Raw genomic sequence first — 24,013 nt, 5'->3', positions numbered from 1 at the left:
TGGGGTGGGGCGTTTCTGGAGCGCGCGCCGGCTGAGCGCCGCTGACGTCGGGCTCAGGTGCGCGCGCGCGCCCGCCCGTCCCCCGCCCGCCCGCGCGAGCGCGCGCGTGGCTCAGGTGGCAGCCCGTAGTCCCAGGTGGCGGGCCTTGGCGGTGAGGGAGCGAGCCGTTTCCGCGGAGCACGGGGACCCAGTAGGGGGACCGCAGGAGGGCTCCTAGGCTTGCCTGCCCTCACGTGATGGCGTGGAGGTCGGGGTGGTGGAGGGTGGCGAGCCGGTTGGGCCGGGGCCGCGGAGGGCGAGGCGAACGTCCGGCCCCACCCACGCGGGCCTGCGCGGAGGGCGCCGGACCTTCCCGCGGGCAGGGGCCGGGCCCGCCGCACCCCTTCCCCGATCCGCCCCGCCCCGCCCCGCCCCGCCCGCTGCTCGGCGGCGGCGCTCCTGCCCTCCCGAGCTGACCGGAGTTGTCTCCTCCGCAGGGTCCCCGGTGGGGGGGACGAGTCCGAGCTTCCTGAAAAGCTGTACCCGCTTGCCACCTCGCCCGGAGGGCATGGAGGACCGCCCTCGAGGCCCCCGTGAGGCCCGCGATCCCACGCCGACCGGCCCTCGCTAGCTGTTGGCATTGGGCGTTTTATCATCCACCACCCAGGCCCTGTCTCCTGAGTCAGTGGCGTCGTGATTCGAAGGAAATGGAAGAAAAGGAGCGATGTGACCCATTCGGTTCGGCCCTGCAGCATTGAGGCCTAGTTGGCATCTGCAAAGAGGAAAACACAGCAAGGAAAGCGTGGTTTTTTCTGTTGTTTTTTTTTTTTGAAAGGGGGGTGGGAGGGGAGGGTGGGGAAAGGGCAGAACCATTTTATATCTGTGTGTGTGTGTGTGTGTGTGTGTGTTTATATTCTGCACTTTGAAAGTGGTGGCGAAATAAACTAAAAGTTATTTTTCTATTGAGAAGACAGAAGAGGTGGATTTTTTTTTTTCCATTTTGATTCCAACCTTTTCTCCCCGTGACAAGGCATAAATCATGGACACCAGAGAATAAGGCAGACCTCAGGAATCTGAATACAGGGAAGCTTACATCTCCCTCGGGAGGGAAGAGTGGGGTGTTCTCAGCCCTCTCTGGAACCCAAGGCGAAAAACATGAGTTGCATGCCATGGAAAGGCGACAAGGCCAAATCCGAATCCTTGGAGCTGCCCCAGGCGGCACCCCCACAAATCTACCATGAGAAACAGCGCCGGGAGCTCTGTGCTCTCCACGCCCTCAACAACGTCTTCCAGGACAGCAATGCCTTCACGCGGGAAACGCTGCAGGATATTTTCCAGAGGTAGGGCGCTCCTTGGCATCTCGATGCCCACTTATTTCTGAATTTGTGTGGGTGGTGCAGTGCCTCAGCTAAATACACCTAAAAACCTACATGTTTTAGATGCTGTTAGAAGGTGTAAGGGGCACAAGAATGGGAAGATAATTGCTATCATTTATGGGCCATTTGCTGTGGAACAGCCTCAATTGTGGCTTCACCAGTGTGCTGCACAGAATCCCCGTGGAATGCATATTGCATGTGTTACTACAGTTTGTGATGAAGATAATACTCCCCCAAATGCATTAGTTTGCCCAAAGCAATATACCAAGTTCTGGAGCCAGGTTGGAATTTAGATTTGAATCTTTCCTGTTGGCCACTGCTCTTAATTCACCCCAAGTCCAGCCCTCTAGGAGCTTGCAGTCTAGAAGGGCGTTGGCATAAGTCTACATTCAGACATCTACCACTAAAGGTGTAGTGTGGTGGATACCCCAAAAAAAGTGTACCTACAGTGCTTAGCTTTTCTGAGGCCATGGGCTCTTCACACATTTTGTGTGGACCTCCCAACAATCTTTTTTACCAACAGATACCGATAAATGTGCAGAAAGGTCAACAAAGCTGTGATGTGGAGCCCTTTATATTTTATTCTAGATGACCTTTTTGGTGGCTGGGGATCTAACTGGTAGAGTGCTTAGCTAGCACACAGGAGGACCTAGGTTCAGTCCCTACCACTGGGGGGGGGGGGAATAGATGGCCTTTTTAATCCCCTGAAAACAAGTATCACCCCACAAATGGGTAGAAGTTGAGGTGTTTTTTTTTTTTTTCTCATAACTTTGATTTTCCACAGTTCTTTTACCAAAAGCCTTGAGAAGTAACTGTGTGGTGTTTGAACACAGTAGCACAGCTGTAGTCTGTAGCAACTTTGGCAGTGAGCCTATCTGATCACTGCCACTGCACTGGGTTAGGCTTACCTAGACCCAGACCTCAGGGCAGAAAAAGCTCAAGGTGTCATCAAGCAGTGCATAATAACAGCTCCAAAGGGACCTTTTTATGACTCCCATCACTTAGTGATAGAATCATTGCACAAAGATGTGAGTTACAGCTAGCCCACCTGCTTGGGGTGATGTGCTAAGCATAAGTGTGACCATTTACCTTGAAAGAAAAGTAGGTCGTCTCTTAAAAGAATGCTCATCTGAGTGTGCTCACAGAATTATAATGAGAATAATTATTTTCCAATGCCAATAACCAGAGTAGTGCCTTTGCCCAAGCAGGGCAAATGTGTCATTTGCTTCATGCCCATTATCTGTAAGTAGAGCCTACTCTTCAGGAAATAGGGACATAGGAAGTAAGATAATCACCAAGTCAAATGACAGAAAAGAGGACCTAGGCTAGTGAACTGCTTCCTTTCACACTGCTGTTAATATTTCATCTATGTGATGTTTGCAAATTGTTCTTTAAAACTAGAAAGAAGCAGGGTGTGGTGGCGCACACCTTTAATCCCAACACTTGGGAGGCAGAGGTAGGAGGATCACTGTGAGTTCAAGGCCACCCTGAGACTACATGGTGAATTCCTGATTAGCCTGACCTAGAGTGAGATCCTGTCTCAAAAAAAAACAACCTAGGAAGAGGGAAAGGGTTCACCTTGAGCACCAGTGTGTGCTTGCCATTTTGTTGGGTGTATTCACAATCTCAGAGCTTCCTTATTAACAATGGTCCTGGAAAAGAAATTAGGACTCAGTTTATGGGATTTGCCCAGTACTGCCCACTAGTAAAGAAATGTAAGATTCTGTGTGTCCATTTGTTCTCAGGTAGACAAGTTTTTTCTTCTGTGAGTTGATCCCCAATCCAAGGAGGCCCAGGTCTGATCATGTGAACACCAATAGATGAACTCATGCAAAGCACCCTTCTGGGGCCTTTTAGTGCTGTAGGCTATAGCTGTAGGCTCTGTTGTTTCCTGTTTTCCAAATGAGGAAATTGTAGCACAGAATTCACAGTTGATAATGGCAGGGTTTGGGCCCAAGTTTTGTGGCTCTAGGGTCTGATTCCAAAGCATGGCTGCTGAGTTAATAGTAAGTGGGGCAGGACTGGCAATCTGGACTGACTATGCGTGTTTGTGGATAACAGCAAGGGTCTTTCAGATGTGTTTTCCTGGATGGAAATGCTAAAGATTTGCTAAGCACCCAGGGTCATAAACCTTTTAAAGCTTTTTTTGTTTCTTTGTTTGTTTTTTGAGGAAGGGTCTCACTCTAGCCCAGGCTAACCTGTAATTCACTGTATCATCTCAGGGTGGCCTCGAACTCATGGTGATCCTCCTGCCTCTATCTCCCAAGTGCTGGGATTAAAGGTGTGTGTTGCGACACCTGGCTCCATTTGAAGCTTTTGAAATTGTGCCACATTTACTCTCTTGTCGATATCGCATAAAGAATCACTTTGGAGTCAAAGCAAAAGCAGTATATAAGAGAATCTCAGAAGTGGAATTCTGTATAGAGTATTTTTATTTGGAGAGAACCTGTATTAATTAAAAAAAAAAAAACAACAGAGGGAAAAGCAAAGGGAGAAGAGATGAGAGAGAATGGAATTTTTTAAACAAACATTAACTTGCAGCCTGCAGCGTGCCAGGCTCGACGAGGCACTGTAGAGCAAACAAGCTGAGGAGGGCATCTCTGAGCTATGCACAGAGCAGGTCCTGAGAAGAGACCAAGGTGTAGTAAGAGCCATGGAATTCAGAGCAGTGTAGAAGTGAAAAGATGATCTCTTTAGATCCTGACAGTCAAAGAGAAATACAGCTGACAAGTTTAATGAGAAAACTGGCATTTCAGACCCAAAGTTTTATGCTTTTCTTAAAAAAAAAAAAACAACTATTTGAGAGAGTGAGAGAGAGAGAATGGGCACATCAGGGCCTCTAGCCACTGTAAACAAACTCCAGATGTGTGTGCCACCCTGTGAAGCTGGCTTACATGGGTCCTGGGGAATCAAACAGAGGTCCTTAGGCTTTGCAGGCAAGCACCTTGAGCACTAAGCCATCTCTCCAGCCCTTATGCTGTTTTAAAAATGTGGCTAATGAATGTAAGAAATGGGAGGACAGTGACAAAAAGAGCTATTTATTGAGAAGAAGTTCATTCTAGCAGTTGAGTTTTAGCCAGATAAAAGAGAAATAAAAAGCAGGATGGAGTTTCAAAAGAGTTACGGAGATGAGATGATTCACATTTTGAATAAAAATAAGAAGGGACTTAGAACTGAGCTAGTGACTGGTCAGAAACTAGGTGACAAGGATGAAAGGAATTGGGCCTGTTCCTAGGCTTGATCCCAGAAGGAAAGATCACAGACACTGGGTGTATGTTATCTGTGTATATGCATATGAGTGAGGATATTTGACTATATACTTTACCATATACATATATGGTAATGTCTAAGCTTTGAAAAAGAGATACAGGATATGAGGGTGATCTGGCCATGACACCTGTCACCCCATTGATCACCAGGAGTGATTCGGCTGATCTGGCTGGCTAGGCGAGTGTCCCCTTCCCCCCTCACTGCTCCATGTGCGTCCCTCTGAAGCTGCACGCTCAACTGAAGAGGACAACCTTTCCCCAATAGAAGAGGACTGGTCTTTGGTGACAAATATATGAGTAGCTGCACTCTCCTGCTGGAACCTCCAAACAAGCTCTCAAGAGATGTAGAGGTCACTGGATATAATCAGTTTTTGTCTTTTGGCAGTGCTGAGGATTGAACCTAGGGCCTTGAGCATGCTGGGCAGTTGCTTACTCTATCACTGAGCTGCACCCTTAGCCTGTATGTTTGCTAGATAAATTTTTTTTTTTTTTTGAGGTGGGGTCTCACTCTGGCTCAGACTGAGACCTAAAATTCACTATGTAATCTCAGGGTGGCCTCGAACTCACAGCGATACTCCTACTGCTGCCTCCCCAGTGCTGGGTTAAAGGCGTGCGCCACCACGCCTCGTGCTAGCTAATTTTGAATCAGGCCTTAAACATTTTCACTGTACTCTTTTAGCGATTAAATGTTCTTGCAGGTAGTTATGTACTCCTTCCCCAAATAGAATAGCTATTAAATTCTGATTAGATGAAAACTAGCTTGGTACTGGGGGAAAATGCTAGTGAAATATGGGAGGAATCAAGAGATTGGGAATATTAGTGAACAGCCAACGTTCTGTACCACAGTAGTCCCTGAACAGGTGGAAGGGGCCACAGTTAAGAGTGTGTTGGTTATGGGTTGAGAACAGGTGCTTTAGGGATTTGAGACTCATCCAAACAACAGTAATAGCTAACACCGAGTATTTCTGTGTCTGGTCCTATGATATGTTCTTTATTGAGAAACACTGGTAAATTCTGAGCCATATATTCTAATGTTATCTCTCTTCTTCAAGCCTGGTAAAAGGAACGAAGGGACAAAAAAGTCTTGGTAAAATGTTTCTCCATCTCCTTTTCTATAAAATCCCCAAATAGGGCTGGAGAGATGGCTTAGCGGTTAAGCGCTTGCCTGTGAAGCCTAAGGACCCCGGTTCGAGGCTCGGTTCCCCAGATCCCACGTTACCCAGATGCACAAGGGGGCGCACGCGTCTGGAGTTCGTTTGCAGAGGCTGAAAGCTCTGGCACGCCCATTCTCTCTCTCTCCCTCTATCTGTCTTTCTCTCTGTGTCTGTTGCTCTCAAATACATAAATAAAAAACTTAAAAAAATAAAATAAAATCCCCAAATAATCACCATAGCAGGCACGACAGTAACCTTGAGAGAGGACCAAGGGCTTAGCTGAGGCTTTTTATCGTAGTGGAGACCTGGGCTAGCGTCCACCCTAGATGTCTTCAGATCTCCTGGTTCTATCCCATGGCTATGATGGCGTACTTGAGAGGCTTGTTTTACAGTCCAGGATTCCTGTGGAAAACAGGCAGTCCTTACTGGAATTTTGCTAAGCAGCCTCAGGAAAACTTCCTGGAATCAGGAGACACCCATGGTATGTGTGCTGGTGGGCTGGTGGACCAGTGTGGAGAAATATCCAGAGAACAGTTCTAAAATACATTTTAAAAGTTTTTTTAAAATAGAAAAAAAAAAAAAAAAAGGAGACAGAGATAGGAGGATCACTGTGAATTCGAAGCCAGCCCAAGACTACATAGTGAGTTCCAAGTCATCTTGGGCTAGAGCGAGACCCTACCTGGAAAAACCAAAAACAACAACAGAAGAGGACAGTTCTTAGAGGATGACTCCTCAGTCTGCCACTCACTAGCTGTGGGACATGCAAGTCACTCCAACCTTTGTACTTCAGCTTCCTTATTTATGGTATCTCCAGACTGTTGGAAGGATTAAATGATAAAACCCATGGAAGCTGTTAACCCAGTTATTTGGTTATCCTTGACGTAAAAGCGGTGCTTGTGAGTGCACCAGGTGACCTCTCTTGTTCACATGACTACCCTTCTAGAATGAGATGGAAACCCTGTTCAGCATTTCCTATATTGGTCAGTTTGATCATTTATTTATTGGCATCATTCCATGCTAAGGCTATCTGAGGGGTAAAGTAAACATTTCAGGGAATTTACCATTTGGATGTGTCAAATGTCATTATTCCTATAAAGTCAGAATTGTTTACAAATGAGATAGTAGCCTTGAAGATGAAATCTCACAGTTGGTATTGAAGGTGGTGGGATGTGAATTCAGGAGTGTGTGTGTGCGCGCGTGCATGTGCGTGCATGTGTGTTTTCAGTTTCACAGAAAATTCAGGAAGAATTCTATGGAAGAGAAGAGGTTAAGAGAAAAGGTTAAGTTAAGCTTGAAGAAGCTGTGGGATTTGGCTTGGAGCCAGAAGCAGAAGTTAAAAAAAAAAAAAGAAAGAACTAGGGCTGGAGGGATTTCTTAGCAGTTAAGGCTTTTGCTTGCAAAGCCAAAGGACCCAGGTTTGACTCCACAAGACCCACATAAGCCAGATGCAGAAGGTGGCACATGCATCTGGAGTTCATTTGCAGTTGCTGGAGGCCCTGGTGTGCCTCTTTTCTTTTTATCTCTAATAAAATAAGTAAATTAGTTAATTATAAAGAAATTAATTAAATAATAAATTAAAACTGATCCCCCCCCCAAAAACCCTTATGGTTGAGGTACCCAAAGTAGCCCAAGCCCCATGAGAGGGCAGCAGGACCTGGAGGTTGGCCAGCCAGGCCGTTGACTCTGTACTCTCAGTTCCTATAGAAGGCTTGAACTTAGACTTTGGTGAAAGTGACTGGAGCACATAAGCTCACTTAGTGGAAGAAGAGTTTGGAAGCAAAGATGAATTTAGCAGTCTGTTTCAAAAGCTCAGGTGTGAGGCAGGGAGCCTTCAGGTAGGGAGAGGTGGCAGGAGTCACCTGAATCTGAGATACAAAATGAAGGGCAGGAAAGTCCTGAGAGGTGCTCCTGAGAAGTGTGTGTGTGTGTGTGGGCATTTGTGTTTGAGAATTGAAGCATGTCACCCTTCCCCTGGAGACTCAAGTGAAGAGTGTTACTAGGGACTCTCTGGAGTCCTGTAGGAAACCAGTTTACTTGCTTGCTTCATTCTGTTGTCACTGTATTGGCATAGTGGATGCCTTTCAGACCCTCCAGTATAGGGCGTGGAGAGTACTGCCCTAGCTGTGGGTCTGCAGTGAGGTAGGAGGCTGGAGCCTCAGGAGTGTCTCCAGCTTGTCTTCCTGTACTGGTCTGGCTCCCCAGGAAGGATTCAGAGGCTGACACAGGGTGTCACACTGGGTGTGGAGAGAAAGACCCTGTTTGAGTTGGAGCTCCAGCTTTTCTCCTGCTTTTTCCCATGGCCCGGGGTGAGGGGGGCTTTGCCCCAGTTAGTCATGTTACAGCCTCAGGACTAAGCTGGCCTTCCTTAGCAAACTGTGACCACCACTTACCCTTAACTCTCTAAGTCCCAGTGGTAAGATGGCAAGCAGCATAACTTCAGACTCCCATGGACCCCCTTGAGTCCTAGTCCGGTCACCTGTTAGTGCTCGTGGACAGGTCAGTCAAAAATCACCACACTGGGTTGGGGAGATGGCTAAGTGGTGAAGGCACTTGCAGCCTGTAAAGCCTAACGATCTGAGATCAGTTCTCCAGTACCCACATGGAGCCAGATGCACAAAGTGGTACATGTGTCTGGAGTTTGTTTGCAGTGGCTGGAGGCCCTGGTGTGCCCATTCCACCCCTCCCCCTTTCTGCCATGTGTAGTGAGTGGCACACACCTGCCTCTAATCCCATGCACTTGGGAGACAGAGATAGGGGATCGCTCTAAGTTCAAGGCCAGCCTGAGACTACATAGTGAATTCCAGGTGAGCCTGGACTAGAGCAAGACCCTACCTCTAAACAAAAAACAAAATCACCAACTTTGGTGAGCCATGATAGTGCATGCCCGGTAACCCTAGCATGTGGAGGTGAAGGCAAGTACGTCAGGAGTTCAAGGTTATCCTTGGCTACACAGTGAGTTTGAGGCCAGCCTGGGCTACATGAGGGCTTCTTCCCCCGTCTATCAGTAAACCTCAAGATTTTGGACTTAAGATACCTGATTCATAACCTGTTGTGAGAATGGAAAGAGAGAGGCATACATGGAAGTGTCTGTTGTGCTGTAGCACATGGTTTTCAGAAGTGAGTGTTTGCAGCCGGGCGCGGCGCCTCATGCCTTTAATCCCAGCACTCGGGAGGCAGAGGTAGGAGGATCGCCATGAGTTCAAGGCCACCCTGAGACTACAGAGTGAAATCCAGGTCAGCCTGGACTAGAGTGAAACCCTACCTACAAAACAAAACAAAAGAAGTGAGCATTTGCAGAGCAGGGAGCCAGGGTCCTCAGACTCCCCATCTTTGCTTTCAAGGTGAGCAAGTGAATCCTTTTACTTCTTTTTTGTTTGTTTATCTAATTAGTTTTTTTTGAGGTAGAGTGTCGCTCTGGTCCATACTGACCTGGAGTTAATTATTTTGAGAGGGGTCTCACGATAACCTAGGCTGGCCTTGAACTCTCTACAGTCCCCCTGTCTCACACTCCCCAGTGCTGGGATTATAGGCATGTGTCACCTTGCCCTGCAATTGACGCAGTGGCAGGAAGATAGATACATGATAGCTAGATCATGTATGTTTAGAGAGGCTTTATTAGATTAAGAGAAAGAAAGAGGAGGAAGTACAGAGAGCTCTTGGCCCTGAGCGAGGCAAGAGGGGGTAAAACCCACAAGGGAGTAGGGGTTCTCCCCCTTTTCAGTCCAACTGGGCTGAGAGGAGGTGGGGGCTCATTAGAGCGGAGACCTGGGGGTTCAGGAGAAGTGAGTGGCCAGAAAGAGCCTGTGCCCACTGTTATGCCCAGTTCTCGCCACCCCCAGTGACCACCAAGGAGAACCAAACACGTATGCAATGACAAGGAGCTGTAATTCGGGCTTAAGCTCGGCCTCTTGACTTCACCAACACAGTGGATCCGTATAAGAGCCCCGAGTAGTGGGAGCGGAGGGTTTTTATAGGGATTTGAACAGAGAAGAAGGGGATGGGCACATGGATTTGAACAGAGAAGGGGATGGGCACATGGATTTGAACAGAGAAGGGGATGGGCACATGATTGGTTGATTTAAACTGTACTCTTCTGGTTGGCTTAGGATTTCGGTGGGCAAAATTGGCGGGCTAGAGCTAGGGGATTTGAGCTTATCTTATTCCTGAGACCTTCACCCACCTGGTAAGCATCTGTCTGTAATCTTAGTGTGGTGGGCTCTACTCTCAGGCTCAGGTAGACTGACAGAGCTGATTGGTGTGGTCTCGGGTTGGTTCAGGAAGAGGCCAGCCATGACACCAAATTTTGAGGCTGAGCTTAACCAACCAGAATGTCAGGACCAGATTTAAACCTTCATTCCAGGAAAGAGGAACTCCTTCTCAGATCTAGGTAGCTCCTTTCAGGAGTATGTTTTATGTTTGAAAAGTGGTGGAGCTTGTAATGTAGCTCAGTGATGGAGCACATGTCTGTCATCTTCATGGCCCTGGGGTTCAATCCCTAGCACTGCCAGACCCCCCCCCCAAAAAAAAAAGTGTAGTTCCAAGTATGGAGACATAAAAAAAAAAATTGGTCGGGCGTGGTGGCACATGCCTTTAATTCCAGCACTCAGGAGGCAGAGGCAGGAGGATTACCATGAGTTCAAGGACACCCTGAGATTACATAGTGAATTCCAGGTCAGCCTGGACTAGAGTGAAACCCTACCTCAAAAAACAAAACAAAACACAAAACAAAGACCCCCCCCCCAAAAAAAAAAGATTTCTTAAAATTGTAGAGTCTTATTTTTCTTCTGGAAATGGCACATTACAGCCTCCTGGACACTTGTCTTCTTTTGTCTGAGGAGCTTGCCACATTTTTCCTTCCCCTTCACATGAAGATCAAAAACATGCTCAAGATGGCCTTGCTCAGCTCCTGGCCTAGTAGGCATGTGAAAATAAATTGAGAGGGCTAGAAATGCCTTTAGCACAGGTCAAGGCTAAGAAATGGAATTGCTAAAGGGACTGAGGAAAAGTGGTTGAGACCAGTAGGGTAAAGTAGGATAGTACACACTTGTAATCCTGGTATTCTGGAGACGGAAGCAAAAGGATCTCAAGTTCAAGGCCAGTTTCAGCTGCATATGGGAAATATGCCTCAAACAAAACAAACAAACAAACAAACAAAAAAATGAAAGCTCCTTAAGTCAACCAAGGCTACAGCTAAGCTGTGTTTGTCTGCTATAAAAATTTCCTTTAATTGATTTATTATTCATTATTACACACACACTGCCTTTAGGTGGGCTCTGCATTCCAGTTTAACATAGGCCTCATTACTTTTTATTGCCTTATATTTGGCTTCCATTCACACATGTATGTTGCCTGGGCCACCTCACACCTTTGAGTATTTAATAATTACCAGTATGCAAGCCTTAAATACAAAGTATTTAAACTCTAAAAAGCAGGAATGAAACAGTTACCACCCAAGCAAATAAGAACTTCACATACCACTTTCCAGTTTTTTAAAGACTTAAGCTGGGCCTGAACTACAGAACATATTCCAGACCAGCCAAAGCTAGTGCCTTTGAAACAAAACAAACAAAAGCACAAAAGCCAGATGCACAAAGTGATGAACATATACGGGGTTTGTTTGCAGCAGCAAAAGGCCCTAGCATACTCACATTTACATGTTCTTTCTCTCCCAAAATAATTTTTTTTTTTTTTTTTTGATTTTTGAGGTAGGGTCTCACTCTAGCCCAGGCTGACCTGGAATTCACTATGTAATCTCAGGGTGGCCTTGAACTCATGGCGATCCACCTACCTTTGCCTCCTGAGTGCTGGGATTAAAGGTGTGTGCCACCACGCCCAGCTTCTCAAAATAATTTTTAAAAATATTTATTAGATTCAGGCATAGTGGCTCATGCCTTTAATTCCAACACTTAGGAGGCTGAGGTAGGAGGATTGCCGTGAGTTCAAGGCCACTCTTAGACTACATAGTGAATTCCAGCTCAATCTAGGCTAGACTCTACCTCGAAAAAAATTTTTTTGAGAGCGAGAGAGAGAAAGAGGTAGAGAGAGAAAAAATAGGTATGCTAAGGTAGGGCCTTTAGCCACTGCAAATGAACTCCACACACGTGCCACCATGTGCATCTGGCTTTACCTAGGTACTTGGGAATTGAACTTGGGTCCTTAAGCTTGGCAGGCAAGCATCTTAACTGCTTAGTCATCTCTCCAGCTCCAAAATAATTTTTAAAATTTTTAATTTTTTAAATTTTTATTTTTTTTAATTTGAGAGTGACAGACAAAGAGGCAGATAGACAGAGAATGGGCATGCCAGGGCTTCCAGCCACTGCAAACGAACTCCAGACATGTGCGCCTCCTTGTGCATCTGACTAATGTGGGTCCTGGGGAATTGAACCTCGAACCGGGGTCCTTAGGCTTCATATGCAAGCACTTAACCACTAAGCTATCTCTCCAGCCCAATTTTTATTTATTTATTTATTTATTTGAGAGAGAAAGAGAGGATGGGCATGCCAGGGTACCTCCAGCCACTGCAAACAAACTCCAGACACACGCACCACCTTGTGCATCTGGATTTATGTGGGTACTGAGGACCTGAACCTGGGTCCTTTGGCTTTGCAGGCAAGTACCTCAACCACTAAGCCATCTTTCCAGCCCATTTTTTTTTAATAAAAAAAATTGTATTTACTTAGAAGCATTCAGAATGTCAACAAAACAGCTGCAATTTTTTTTGCAATTTCAGAGTGGTATTCAGTTAACAGAACAACAATTATTTCATATAAGCTGCATCAGAGACAACTGAAGATGAAAAAAAAACTACCGTCCCCATATATAACTAATTTGTGCTGTGCACCAACAAGAACCTGCTTTAAATTTCCATGCCAGTTTACAACCCCCATACTGTACCAGGCAAGGTTAGTGGCTATTGAAAATACCACCAGGACAGGGCTATCTAAAGACACATTCGGTAGTGTGTTAACTATACAAAAAAAGACACTGTACAGTTTAAAAACAAATCTTACACAGCCTTACATTTCAATTTTTTTCTTTAAAAGGAGTGAGTTGTGTACAGGGGGGTTAAATGCTTTATAGACAAGAAAAAAAAACTGCGCTAGAACCAACTTATTCATCATCATCATCATCTTCTTCATCCTCATCTTCTTCATCTTCCTCTTCTTCCTCATTCTCTTCATCTTCCTCATCTTCCTCCTCTTCCTTCTTTTTCTTGCTCTTTTCAGCCTTGACAACTCCTTTTTTTGCTGCATCAGGTTTTCCTTTAGCTCTGTAGGCAGCAATATCCTTTTCATACTTTTCCTTCAGCTTGGCAGCTTTCTTTTCGTAAGGCTGCTTGTCATCTGCAGCAGTATTGTTCCACATCTCTCCCAGTTTCTTTGCAACATCACCAATGGATAGGCCGGGGTATTCTCCTTTGATTTTGGGGCGATATTCAGAACAGAACAGAAGAAGAAGGCCGAAGGAGGCCTCTTGGGTGCATTGGGATCCTTGAACTTCTTTTTTGTTTCTCCTTTAGGAGGGATATAGGTTTTCATTTCTCTCTCATAACGAGCCTTGTCCGCCTTGGCCATGTCTTCAAACTTTCCTTTTTCTTTAGCAGACATGGTCTTCCACCTCTCTGAGCACTTCTTAGAGAACTCTGATTAGTTGACAGAAGCATCTGGATGCTTCTTCTTGTGTTCCTCCCGGCAGGTTTGCACAAAGAATGCATATGATGACATTTTGCCTCTCGACTTCTTAGGGTCTCCTTTGCCCATCTTTAGTTGACTTTTTTCCTCAACGAGGCACCGAGAGTCGCCCAGTTGCCCGTCCGGCTCTCACTTGCCCCGGCGCTGTCTCTATGGAGCTCAATGTACTGCAATCTCCAGCCCATTTTTAAAATATATATACTACAATGGCTAGGTAGAATCTAATGAGATGATTCACAAAAGGGGAAAGCAGCTTTCAGGGGCAGTGGTAGTGCAAAGTTGGGGAAGTAAGGCAGATCAGCTAGTCTCAGCCCTCCTCTTTTCACATTTGTAGGTTGTCTCCAAACACCATGGTGACACCCCACAAGAAGAGCATGCTGGGAAATGGGAACTATGATGTGAACGTCATTATGGCAGCACTTCAAACCAAAGGCTATGAAGCTGTTTGGTGGGACAAGCGCAGGTAATGAGAACCAGGCTTGACTTGATGGAGAACCACAAGTTGTGTGCTGGAACTCAGGCTTGAATGAGGTAGAACCCTGGAGGTTGGCTGCTGTTGCACTTAACACTTTCTCTTCTGCAGGGATGTCGGTGTCATTGCTCTCACTAATGTCATGGGTTTCATCATGAACCTGCCCTCCAGTCTGTGCTGGGGTCCACTCAAGTTGCCTCTCAAAAGGCAGCACTGGATCTGTGTTCGGGAGGTGGATGGGGCCTACTACAACCTTGACTCCAAACTCAAGATGCCCGAGTGGATTGGAGGCGAGAGTGAGCTCAGGTAACCCCTTGTGGCTATGCTGCTGGACTTCATTTTTGGTATGTTGGGGAAGTTGAGTTTCTTTTTGGTTGACAAAGTTAATGAAATACCTGTGCCCTTAGATTATTTCTCTTCCTTACTTGGAAGCATAGGGTCTCAGTTAGGACTTGTGTCCCTTTGTTTTGCATCCTGGGATGCCTTCTGGTACAATGGGGCTTGCATTGTCACCTCTCAGTTTAGACAACTGGAGTGCTGCCATTTCCAGTTCAGAGAAAGGGACCAAAGTAGTTTGTTTGTTTTGAAGTAGGGCCTCACTCTAGCCCAGGCTGTCCTTGAACTCACAAAGTCCTCCTACCTCTGCCTCCTGAGTGTTGGGGTTAAAGGCCACCACCACTTCTGGCTTTTTTTTTTTTTTTTTTTTTTTTTTCCCTGAGTTAGGGTCTCACTGTAGTCCAGGCTGACCTGGAATTCACTGTGTAGTCTCAGGGTGGCCTCAAACTCACAGTGATCCTCCTACCTCTGCCTCCCAAGTACTGGGATTAATTATGTGCCACCACATCTAAGCCCAATTAAAAAAAAATTTTTTTTAAACTGTTGTTTAAAACATTTAATAGCAGTTAAAATAGTGTTCTAGTCCTGACTGAACTAGCTATTGTTGGCAGTAATATACGAGAATGACCCAGAATTCAGGTGGAAATTCTAAGTCAGATAGAGGGGTAACCAAATGTGGAGCCCTCCAAGAATCAGTCACCACTCGAGCATTGGGATTGTTACGGGTTTGTAACTGGAGAGGATTCTGGGGAATGTGTGGCCCCAAGACTAGAGTTTGCAACTCACCAGTATCTCATTTTTCTCTGTTGCCTATTCCTTTTTTCATAGGAAATTTTTAAAACACCATTTGCGAGGAAAAAACTGTGAACTCCTGTTGGTGGTACCAGAAGAGGTGGAAGCCCGTCAGAGCTGGAGGGCTGATGTGTAACAATTCTCAACCTGCCCTGGCCTCAACCCTCAGTTCTCCTTGATGTGCTGTGGCCTGTTCCATGGCTCTGCCCTGGCCACTTCCCCAAACATCTCATCGGGTTTCCCCTTCAGGTTTGCTAGTGCAATAGGACAGATATGTGGACTGTTAATACAAGAACCACCCAGCATTGTCTGTGCCTGGGGAAGGAAGGTAGGAGCTCTCTGAGCAGGTAGGGCAAGCCACTAGACATCATTTGCTCTATTTCAGAGAGGAGAGGGAGTGAGGGGTCGTGGCTTATTTCCCCCTTTCTATGAGGACTTGACCCCGGCTCTGCTGGAATCAACACTGCTGCTTCAGGCTCATGGGGAGGCTGCCTTTTTTCTCTCTTGTGCACCAGTGGGTCTAGGACACAGTACATGCACAGACACGTGACTGCCTCAAAGGACGTGGAGCATAAGAGTCTCTCAGGAAACCATCTGCAACCCCTCCTCCCCCAGTGGTAGCATCATACGCTGCCTGCATCCTAAAATGCCACCCCTTACCCCATTTGAAGGATGGTTTATAGCCAGCCTTGGAGCTTTGCAGTGAAAAGTTCTCTGATATTCCAAAGTGAGTGGTGGATCCCACAATATTCTAGCAAGACACGAGAAAGATAACTAAGGAAATGTGGCTAAATCCACACTGGGGACAGTTACGGAGTGGCCTTTTATGTCAGTTTTGTCGCTACCATTTCACTACATTGACTAGGAAGCTCTGGGGCAAAAAGACAATAAAGGGGGAATTTTCAGAAACACATCTACCCTTGACATTAGATTCCACTTAAGTATGGGACAAAGTTGGGTGAGGAAACTGTTTCAAAGGTAAGCTTCACAGTGTCAGAGCAGCTAGGATTGGTAGAAGTTCTGGGCTTGGAGACCATGGCTGTAATGAGAAGTACAGCTCTCGAGTTTGGATCAATGTGCATTTTGTCAGAAAAACCTGAGCTTGTCATTGCCATGTAGTTTCATTTACCAAACAGGGTTGGCCTGCCCCTACCTCTTCAAATAGTTGTAGGCCACTTTTCTCCTGTTACTTTGGAAAACAGGAAAAAGAGTGGATATAAGTATACCACACACTACCACCACCAAAGTGGCTGTGGTTGCCTCAAGGCAGGTGGGCAGGTGGGTGACCCAACCAGTCCTTAGGGAGCTCCACAGGTCTAAGAGCTGCCCCACTGGCCAGACTTCTCCAGCAGCAGAGCTAGCCTGGGGCTTGCATGTCGATCCTGAGCAAGCTTTAACGGGGGAAGCTGGGGCTTTCTCCCACTGTGACTGGAGTGCATGTTTACACCAGCACTTTTTCTGCACATGTCTCTTCAATCCAACAAGGCCGTTTTTTATGCCGAGTAGCAGAGGCTTTAAATGGCTACTGTTTCGCTCTCAGCAGCTGGCCATGGTCTCTTCTGCACCATTTTCTACACCAGACCTGCTTGGCACCACAGGGAGCGCCACCCCTGCACAATGACATTCCAACCACCACCAGCCAGAAGTTACAGCCAACTTTGATGATTGTCACAAGCAGGGCCTTGGGTCCATTGGCACTGTCAGTGATAGTAAGCCATTTCTTGGGAGGAGCAAATCTCCTCTCCACCAATCTGCTTGGGCCTTTCCAAATGGCACTTCAAAGGAATCCCATGCACGTGGAGTCCATGAGCCAATGGGATATGCAAAGATGCTTAAACATTTCAGGGCTGGTTTCTGTTCATATCTACTTCTGGTGCTTAGGAACAGGGACCCAAGCTGATGCCCAAGGGCAGAAAGCTCCACTTCCTATAGGAAGGGGCAGGCCTGACCCTGATGCCCAGTAAGGGGCAACCCTAGGCTTTGTTTTTTCTTGCTTTTATTCCCTTTTTTGTTGGCCTTGTGCTGGGTTTGTTTACAGAAGATGTATTTTGTTTAACCAAATATTAAAAATGGGAAACTCTGAAGGTGAGTCTCATTTGCTTGAATTCTGTATTTGTGTGTTCTCCTCAAACTTCTCACTGAAAAATTCAGACAAAACATTCATTAGGCAAAGGTGCCTAAGCCAGTTGTAATCCTAACAGCGGGGAGGCTACAGCAAGAGGATCATGAGTTCCCCAGCCTGCACCACATAGCTGTATCCCACCACCAACTAAATAGAAGGTGCCACTGGGGCTCTTGAAGTTTACTTTGACTTACAAAAATGAAGCTTCACAATTATCGGACTAAGTTCACACTTGGACCCTGCTGTTGAGGTAACATTTTCCCTTGACAACATGGATTACACCTGGTCCCAAGTCCTGGGCTACTGGCTAGAAGAGGCTTTGATTTGAATTCAGAACTAGCAGTTACAGGCCTTGTTTAAATCTTAACCTATAGGAATAACACTGCCTCCTATATCACAGCACTTGACCCACATGCAAGACTTTGTTAATAAAAAATTAAATTTAGGCCAGGTGTGGTGGCACACACCTTTAATCCCAGCACTCAAGGCATGCCTGTGAGTTCGAAGTCACCCTGAGACTACAGTGAATTCCAGATCAGTCTGGGCTATAGCAAGACCCTACCTGAGGGAGGTGGGGGGGATGAGGGGGCTTAAATTGGTCAGGTGTGATAGTGTATGCCTTTAATCCCAGCACTAGGAAGGTTGTGGTAGGATCACTGTGAGTCCAAGGCCAGCCTGACTGAACTGTAAGGTTCAAAGACCAGTAGAGTTGGATTCAAACCAGTGGCTCATTCACAAAAACAAAAGTAGGTCTACCCAGGTGTGGAATCACTTATACACCCATTATCTCTCAGCAGTCAGAAGGCAGAGCTGAGTTCTAAACTAGCTGGGCTACAAGATGGGACTGTCTCCAGGAATAACAAACACTAGATCTCAAAGCCTTTTTGCAAGCAGGTTGTGGTGGTGCACCTTTAATCCCAGCATTTGGAAGGCAGCAGTAGAACTGCAGAGTCCCAGGCCAGACCATATAGAGTGAGATTGAGGTCATCATGGGCTAGAGTGAGACCCTATCTTTACAAACTTCCCTCTCATGCCCCAGAATCAGCTACTGTACATTGTCATGGTAGACTACAGATCCACCAGCCCTATCCTTTGCTTTAGGTAAAGGAAACAAAGGTGATATTTGAGGTTAGGCAACAGTTGTAGGTTCTTGGCCAAAAGTAATTTTAACTTTTCCACTTTGGTAGCTTCACTAATTTAGGCCTATGAGATGCATCCGTGTGAAATTAGGCAAGAGGAAATATAACGGACAGTGCAGAAGGCCTTCTAAAATGCTTAAGCAATCTGAAACACTTATCACATGAATGACAATTTCAGTTGGAATCCTTTTAATACTTAAATATAAAAGTAAGCACTTTTTTTTTTTAACACATTAACACACAGGTCTTCTAATAGCCAAAATTTTCAGAGGAAATGAGCTGTTCCGTCTATAGCCCCATCATCCCATCTTCTGGCTGAACTTGCAGCCAGCCTCTGTCGCCAACACACACAAGGATCCCTGGTGGCTGTTTTGCTCTACGGCTGTGATGTATTTTGTCAGTTTCTTTTTGTGTGCATGACCCTCTCTTAACATATCCATTCTTTAAAAACAGAAAAAGGTTGTTAAGGGTCATGGTTGCTTGCTTGCTTACCACTGGCATTAATGTTTCACCCCACAGTGGGCTAGTGAGGAACTTCCAGTGAGGAGCAACTTACTAAAACAGTGGCCAAAGCTGGAATAACCGTCCGCATGGCTGCCATCTGGAGCCAGAGTCAGAACAGGAAATAAAAGTGAGGACAGTATGAAGGGCACAGTTGCAAGTGGGGACTCTCCATGAGACAGTAAGGGAGTGTTCACACCCCCTCCCAGGTTTAAACAGATCAATGTGTCAAGGTTAAAAAGGGGGAGGGAAACCCAAATGACCAGTTCAGACACAAATGAATTTCAAAATTCTCCCACAACGCTTAATTATAGCAGCTGAATATCTAGATTTTTCCAGGAAGTGAAGGTAGAGCCCCTGGCATTCCTCCTGACAGCCCTGTGTTAGGCCCTAGAAGTATCTGAAAAAGAAAAAAGAAGGTTAAGACGTTATTTAGGCCCAGGAATCTCATTTTCTCCACCCCCAGGCTGTCACTCTAGCCCAAGCTGACCAAGAATGCACTCTGTGGCCCTAGGCTGGCCTTGTACTGCAGGGATCCAACTACCTGAGCATCCTCAGGTGCTAGGATTAAAGACCTGCACCACTACTCCTGGCTTAAGGACCTCATTTTCATTACACTTGCTGGGGCAAAGCCTCCAAGAACAATGCTGTTCAATCAGGCCGCACAGGCCTAATCTCAATCCCCACAGCCGCTAACTCCCAACCACTGGGCTTACCTGTCGCTGCTGCAGTTGCTGCTGTTGCTCCATCTGCAACTTTTCTGTCTCAAAGACAACAGGAAGAACCAGGATCATAAAGGAAGTAGTCCCGATCCACAAAGCTGCCCTGGAAAATCTGCAGAAGCAGGAGGGCTGAGAGTATTAGTGACAGCACAAACAGCCTGGCCAGGAAAGAACCAGAAACCAAACCTCTCCCACCATCGACTACAGTGTTTTTGAAAACATGCTTAACTCGCTCCTGGCCCTGTACTCATGCCAGAGGCAGGAGCAGCAGTCTGTGAGCTGCATGATCTAGTGATACCATTCCTAGCCGAGTTGCACCTCTCATAGCCTGAAGTGACCCCTCCCTCAGAACGACCCTGCCAGGATGCATCTCCCCTTTCCAGAAGAGGGAAAAAGACACAGAAAGGAGAGTTCCATCAGTCCAAGGTCACTCGAGCTCCGGTCGGCTGCTTTCAAGACCCACGTTCTTTCACAGCACCAGCCAAGCAACCCCCCGCACAATCCGCCAAGGTCTCTGCCCTGACCCTTACCGGTACATTTTTTGAGCCACAAAGAGCGAGAGATCAAAGGTGGCTCCGGCGGCGGACCGGACCCTCTCCGGGAACATTTCCGTCAGACCCCAGAGTCTCTCCGACAAAGTCTCGTCCAGCTGTAGTGGAGGAGGCGCGGGTCACGGCTGATGCAGCGGCAGCGGCAGCACTCCACTCCTGGCCCCGCTTCGGCGCCGGGAGACGCCGAGACTCGGGCGGCCCGGGCCCGCCTCCCGGATCCCGCAGCACGCGGAGCCCACGCCCCCGGGCCGGGTCGTCCCCCGCCCTGCACCCCGCGGGGCCCTGGCACCTCGTCGTCGTCGTCCTCTTCTAGCTCCTCCTCGGTCTTTTCCGCATCGCCTTTCGGGAGCAATTCTTCAGGGGACAGAGGCTCCCCAGCGCCCGCGGCGGCGGCGGCGGCCATGGCTGTGGGGGAGACACCGGAAGCGGAAGGGAGACCCGGGCAGAGCCGCCCTTCCGCCAGCGAGTCTCGCCGGCCGGAGAGAGCGGTGCCTGCGGGGCCTCCGGGATCCGGTAGCAGCGGCCGCGAGGCTGCAGCGCCCCCCGGCGACTGGCCCGGGAATAGGAGTTCAGCGCACAGAAAAAGAGCTGGGAAACCGGGTGGGGCGGGCCCACAAACCTGCACTTGAACAACCCCCCCCCCCCCCGCCGCGACCAACTTTGGAAAGTCTCGTTTCATTTCCCCGAGGGAGTGTGGAATCAGGAGGCTTACTGATCTTTGGGAAAGCGTCAATACTGAAGAACTAGGCACTGGGGTGTGTGCACTGAATAGGTGTTAGTGTGTGTGCGCGCGCGTGGTTTGTTTTGGCTTTTGGAGGTACGGTCTCACTCTAGCTCCAGGCTGGTCTCGGACTCTTGGTGATCCTACCTCGGCCACCGAGTGCTGGGATTTAAGGTATACGCCACCATACCTAGTTTACGAGGGCATTTTGATGTACAACGTTACCCAACTGACCATGGGAGGCTGGGCAGCCTAAATCCTTAGCTGACACATCATGTAGTGATGAGTTTTTGTCCTTGGCTTGTGTCCTTTAGTAGGGCTACTGGCTGGCAATTCCACTTGATACGGTCTTGACTTCTCATCCTCCGGCAGGTTTTCATGTCCACCTGTCGGCGGAGAGGTCAGGATACGGATTGCCCTTGGGGAAGGATGGCATGTGGAAAGCAGCTTCTGGGGTATTTGGAGTGTTCTGTTTTCATACCTGGGGAGGCAGGTGCGTGGGTGTGTTCGCTATGGCTAATTCGTCCGTCTATACTCATTCATTATTGTGCTTTTACGTGCATTAAACATTTTTTGTGTTTTTGAAGCAGACTCACTCTAGCCATGCCTATTTTGTATCCTAGGCTGGCATCAGCTCATGGTGATCCTCTCACCTCAGCCTCCCTAGTCCTGGGATTAAAAATGTGTGCCACCATGCCCTGCTAATGTGTGTGTGTGTGGGGGGGGGAAGGGTTCGAGGCCCAAGCTAACCTGGAATTCACTTTGTAGTCTCAGGGTGGTCTCAAATGGCACTCCTACCTCCGACTCCCAAGTGCTGGGATGAAAGGCGTGTGCCACCACACTCAGCTTACTAATTTTTTAAAAAATTAAATTGGCTGTACATAAATTCAATGCCAGTTTACAAGCCTAGAGCCAATGAAACTTTGTTGGATATTTGTTTTGTTTTGAGATAGGATATTTGCCATGTAGCCCAAACTACCATTAAGTTCTCCTGCTTCAGGGTTTAAAGTGCTGAGGTCAAGGAGCCAGCACTATTTACTTGGGTGCCTCATTAAGTGCTCATTTTGACTAGGAAAGTCTTTGAGGGTGAATTTCAGCCAGAAGTCAAAGGATGAGTTTGACTAAAAAGGAAACATCTTGGAAATGTATGGTCTCTAAAGGGAAAAACAATAACCTCCCTTAAAGGAAATTGGGTTAAGATAGTGAGATGGTGGTTCCCCTCCTCCCCTCAGAGAATTTAGTTAACATGATCATCCTTGGCCCTTTTAAAAACCATGACTCCAGGGTCTGGGGAGATGCCTCAGTGGGTAAGAGTGCTTGCCGCGCAAGCATGAGGACTGAGTTTGATCCCTAGCACTCATGAAAAGCCGGGTATGGCCAGGTGTGGTGGCACACGCCTTTAATTCCAGCACTCAGGAGGCAGAGGTAGATGGGTCACTGTGAGTTGTAGGCCAGCATGGAACTACTGAGTGAGTTCCAGGTCAATCTGGGCTAGACTAAGACCCTGTCTCAAAAAAAAAAAAAGCCGGTTGTGGTGGCGCACGCCTTTAATCCCAGCACTCAGGAGGCAGAGCTAGGAGGACTGCCTTGAGTTCAAGGCCACCCTGAGGCTACATAGTGAATTCCAGGTCAGCCTGGGCTAGAGTGAGACCCTACCTCAAAAAAACAAAATAAGTAAATAAATTAAAAAATAAAAGCTGGTTGCTGTTTACCCCTGTAACCCTAAACCTAAGGAGGTGTGGAGTGCAAGCTCCAAGTTCAAGAGAATAAGGCAAAACAGTGACAGAGAACACCTTACATCTTCCTCAGGCCTCTGCACATGTGCATACACTCCCCCAAACACCCTTAAAACATCATCCCATCAGCATCCTCTGATGGGCTCCACTAGCAAGTCACATCTAGCCTCTGACCATGTTAACCCTCCCCGCGTGGCGAGCACACTGCATTCCTCTGCTCACTTGTCAACAGCTAGCTTCTCAACTGCCCCACATGTCACACGATGTTTAGGGCTCCTGACTCCAGCCCTAGCAAGGTGCCAGTGGTGGTGATGGAGACACTGTGCTAGCACACCACATGATCCCCAAATTTCAGGCCTGACTCCCTCTCCTCCAGATGTCAGCTTGTTGGGCTGGTTGTATCTGAACAAAAAGATGACAATAAATTCAAGAAACAGGTGTCCAGAAACAAGAGTGCTCAATAGATACCGGCTTGGGCAGAAGCAAATGCAATTGTCTCTGTATCCTTTTTCTTTCTTTCTTTCTTTTGTTTTTTGAGGTAGGGTCTCACTCTGGTCCATGCTGACCTGGAATTCACTATGTATTCTCAGGGTGGCCTCAAACTCTCAGCAATCCTTGGACCTCTGCTTCCTGAGTGCTGGGATTAAAGGTGTGCGCCACCACACCCGACTGGCCTTTTTTTTTTTTTCTTAAGAGAGAGAGAGAGAGAGAGAGAATTGGTGTGCTAGGGCCTCAGCCACTGAAATTGAACTCCAGATACTAGCACCACCTAGTGGGCATGTGCGACTTTGTGCTTGCCTCACCTTAGTGCATCTGGCTAAAACGGGATATGGAGAGTCAAGTATGAGTCCTTTTTTTTTTTTGGCCAGCAAGTGCCTTAACCAGAAACCATCTCTTCAGTCCTCTGGATCCTTTTCTGACTTTGGTATTAAACTCTGTCCTGAGTCGGGAAGGTTATAGGCTGGCACTTACAGTTATGTTCTACGTTCTATCCACCTTCCAGCAGAGGGCCATCAGGAGGGACTACAACTCAGAAGGAGCAGACCTGCCTCCACCACAGTCTGAGTTTCAGGCCTCCAAAACTTGTGCTGTGTAGTCCTAAAGAAGTTTCCAAACTTGGGCTGGAGAGATGGCTTAGGGGTTAAGCGCTTGCCTGTGAAGCCTAAGGACCCTGGTTCGAGGCTCAATTCCCCAGGACCCACGTTAGCCAGATGCACCAGGGGGCGCATGCGTCTGGAGTTCGTTTTCAGTGGCTGGAAGCCCTGGCGCGCCCATTCTCTCTCTATTTGTCTCTCTCTCCCTCTCTCTCTGTCACTCTCAAATAAGTAAATAAAAATGAACAAAAAATATTAAAAAAAAAAGTTTCCAAACTGGTCTCTGAACAGAGTATCGCTTTATCTGCCACTTCGTATGCCAACAGGTCTGAGCTGAGGTGATGTGAGAATGTGCAAA

General features: G+C 47.3%; 2 protein-coding genes and 1 pseudogene across 2 annotated transcripts; 1 reads left to right on the top strand and 2 right to left on the bottom strand.

The window, feature by feature from the left end:
• Positions 1 to 867: 867 nt before the first annotated feature.
• Josd1 (Josephin domain containing 1) lies at positions 868 to 17,153 on the top strand. Its single transcript, XM_004650316.2, has 4 exons — positions 868 to 1,319; positions 13,804 to 13,932; positions 14,053 to 14,247; positions 15,106 to 17,153. Exons 1-4 carry the CDS (start codon positions 1,135 to 1,137, stop codon positions 15,203 to 15,205), a joined length of 609 nt encoding a protein of 202 aa, XP_004650373.1. The 5' UTR covers positions 868 to 1,134; the 3' UTR covers positions 15,206 to 17,153.
• On the bottom strand, positions 12,431 to 13,637 carry LOC123461574 (annotated as a pseudogene).
• Positions 17,154 to 18,502: 1,349 nt separating the features above from the next.
• On the bottom strand, positions 18,503 to 20,551 carry Tomm22 (translocase of outer mitochondrial membrane 22). Its single transcript, XM_004650315.2, has 4 exons — positions 20,394 to 20,551; positions 20,084 to 20,202; positions 19,548 to 19,665; positions 18,503 to 19,231 (listed from the first exon to the last, which is right to left on the bottom strand). The coding sequence occupies exons 1-4, from the start codon at positions 20,505 to 20,507 to the stop codon at positions 19,157 to 19,159; spliced, it is 426 nt and encodes a 141-aa protein (XP_004650372.1). The 5' UTR covers positions 20,508 to 20,551; the 3' UTR covers positions 18,503 to 19,156.
• Positions 20,552 to 24,013: the final 3,462 nt, after the last annotated feature.

Source organism: Jaculus jaculus, chromosome 6 (genome assembly GCF_020740685.1).
Source record: "Jaculus jaculus isolate mJacJac1 chromosome 6, mJacJac1.mat.Y.cur, whole genome shotgun sequence".
NCBI lineage: Eukaryota > Metazoa > Chordata > Mammalia > Rodentia > Dipodidae > Jaculus > Jaculus jaculus.
This window is presented reverse-complemented; position numbering and strand designations above follow the sequence as displayed.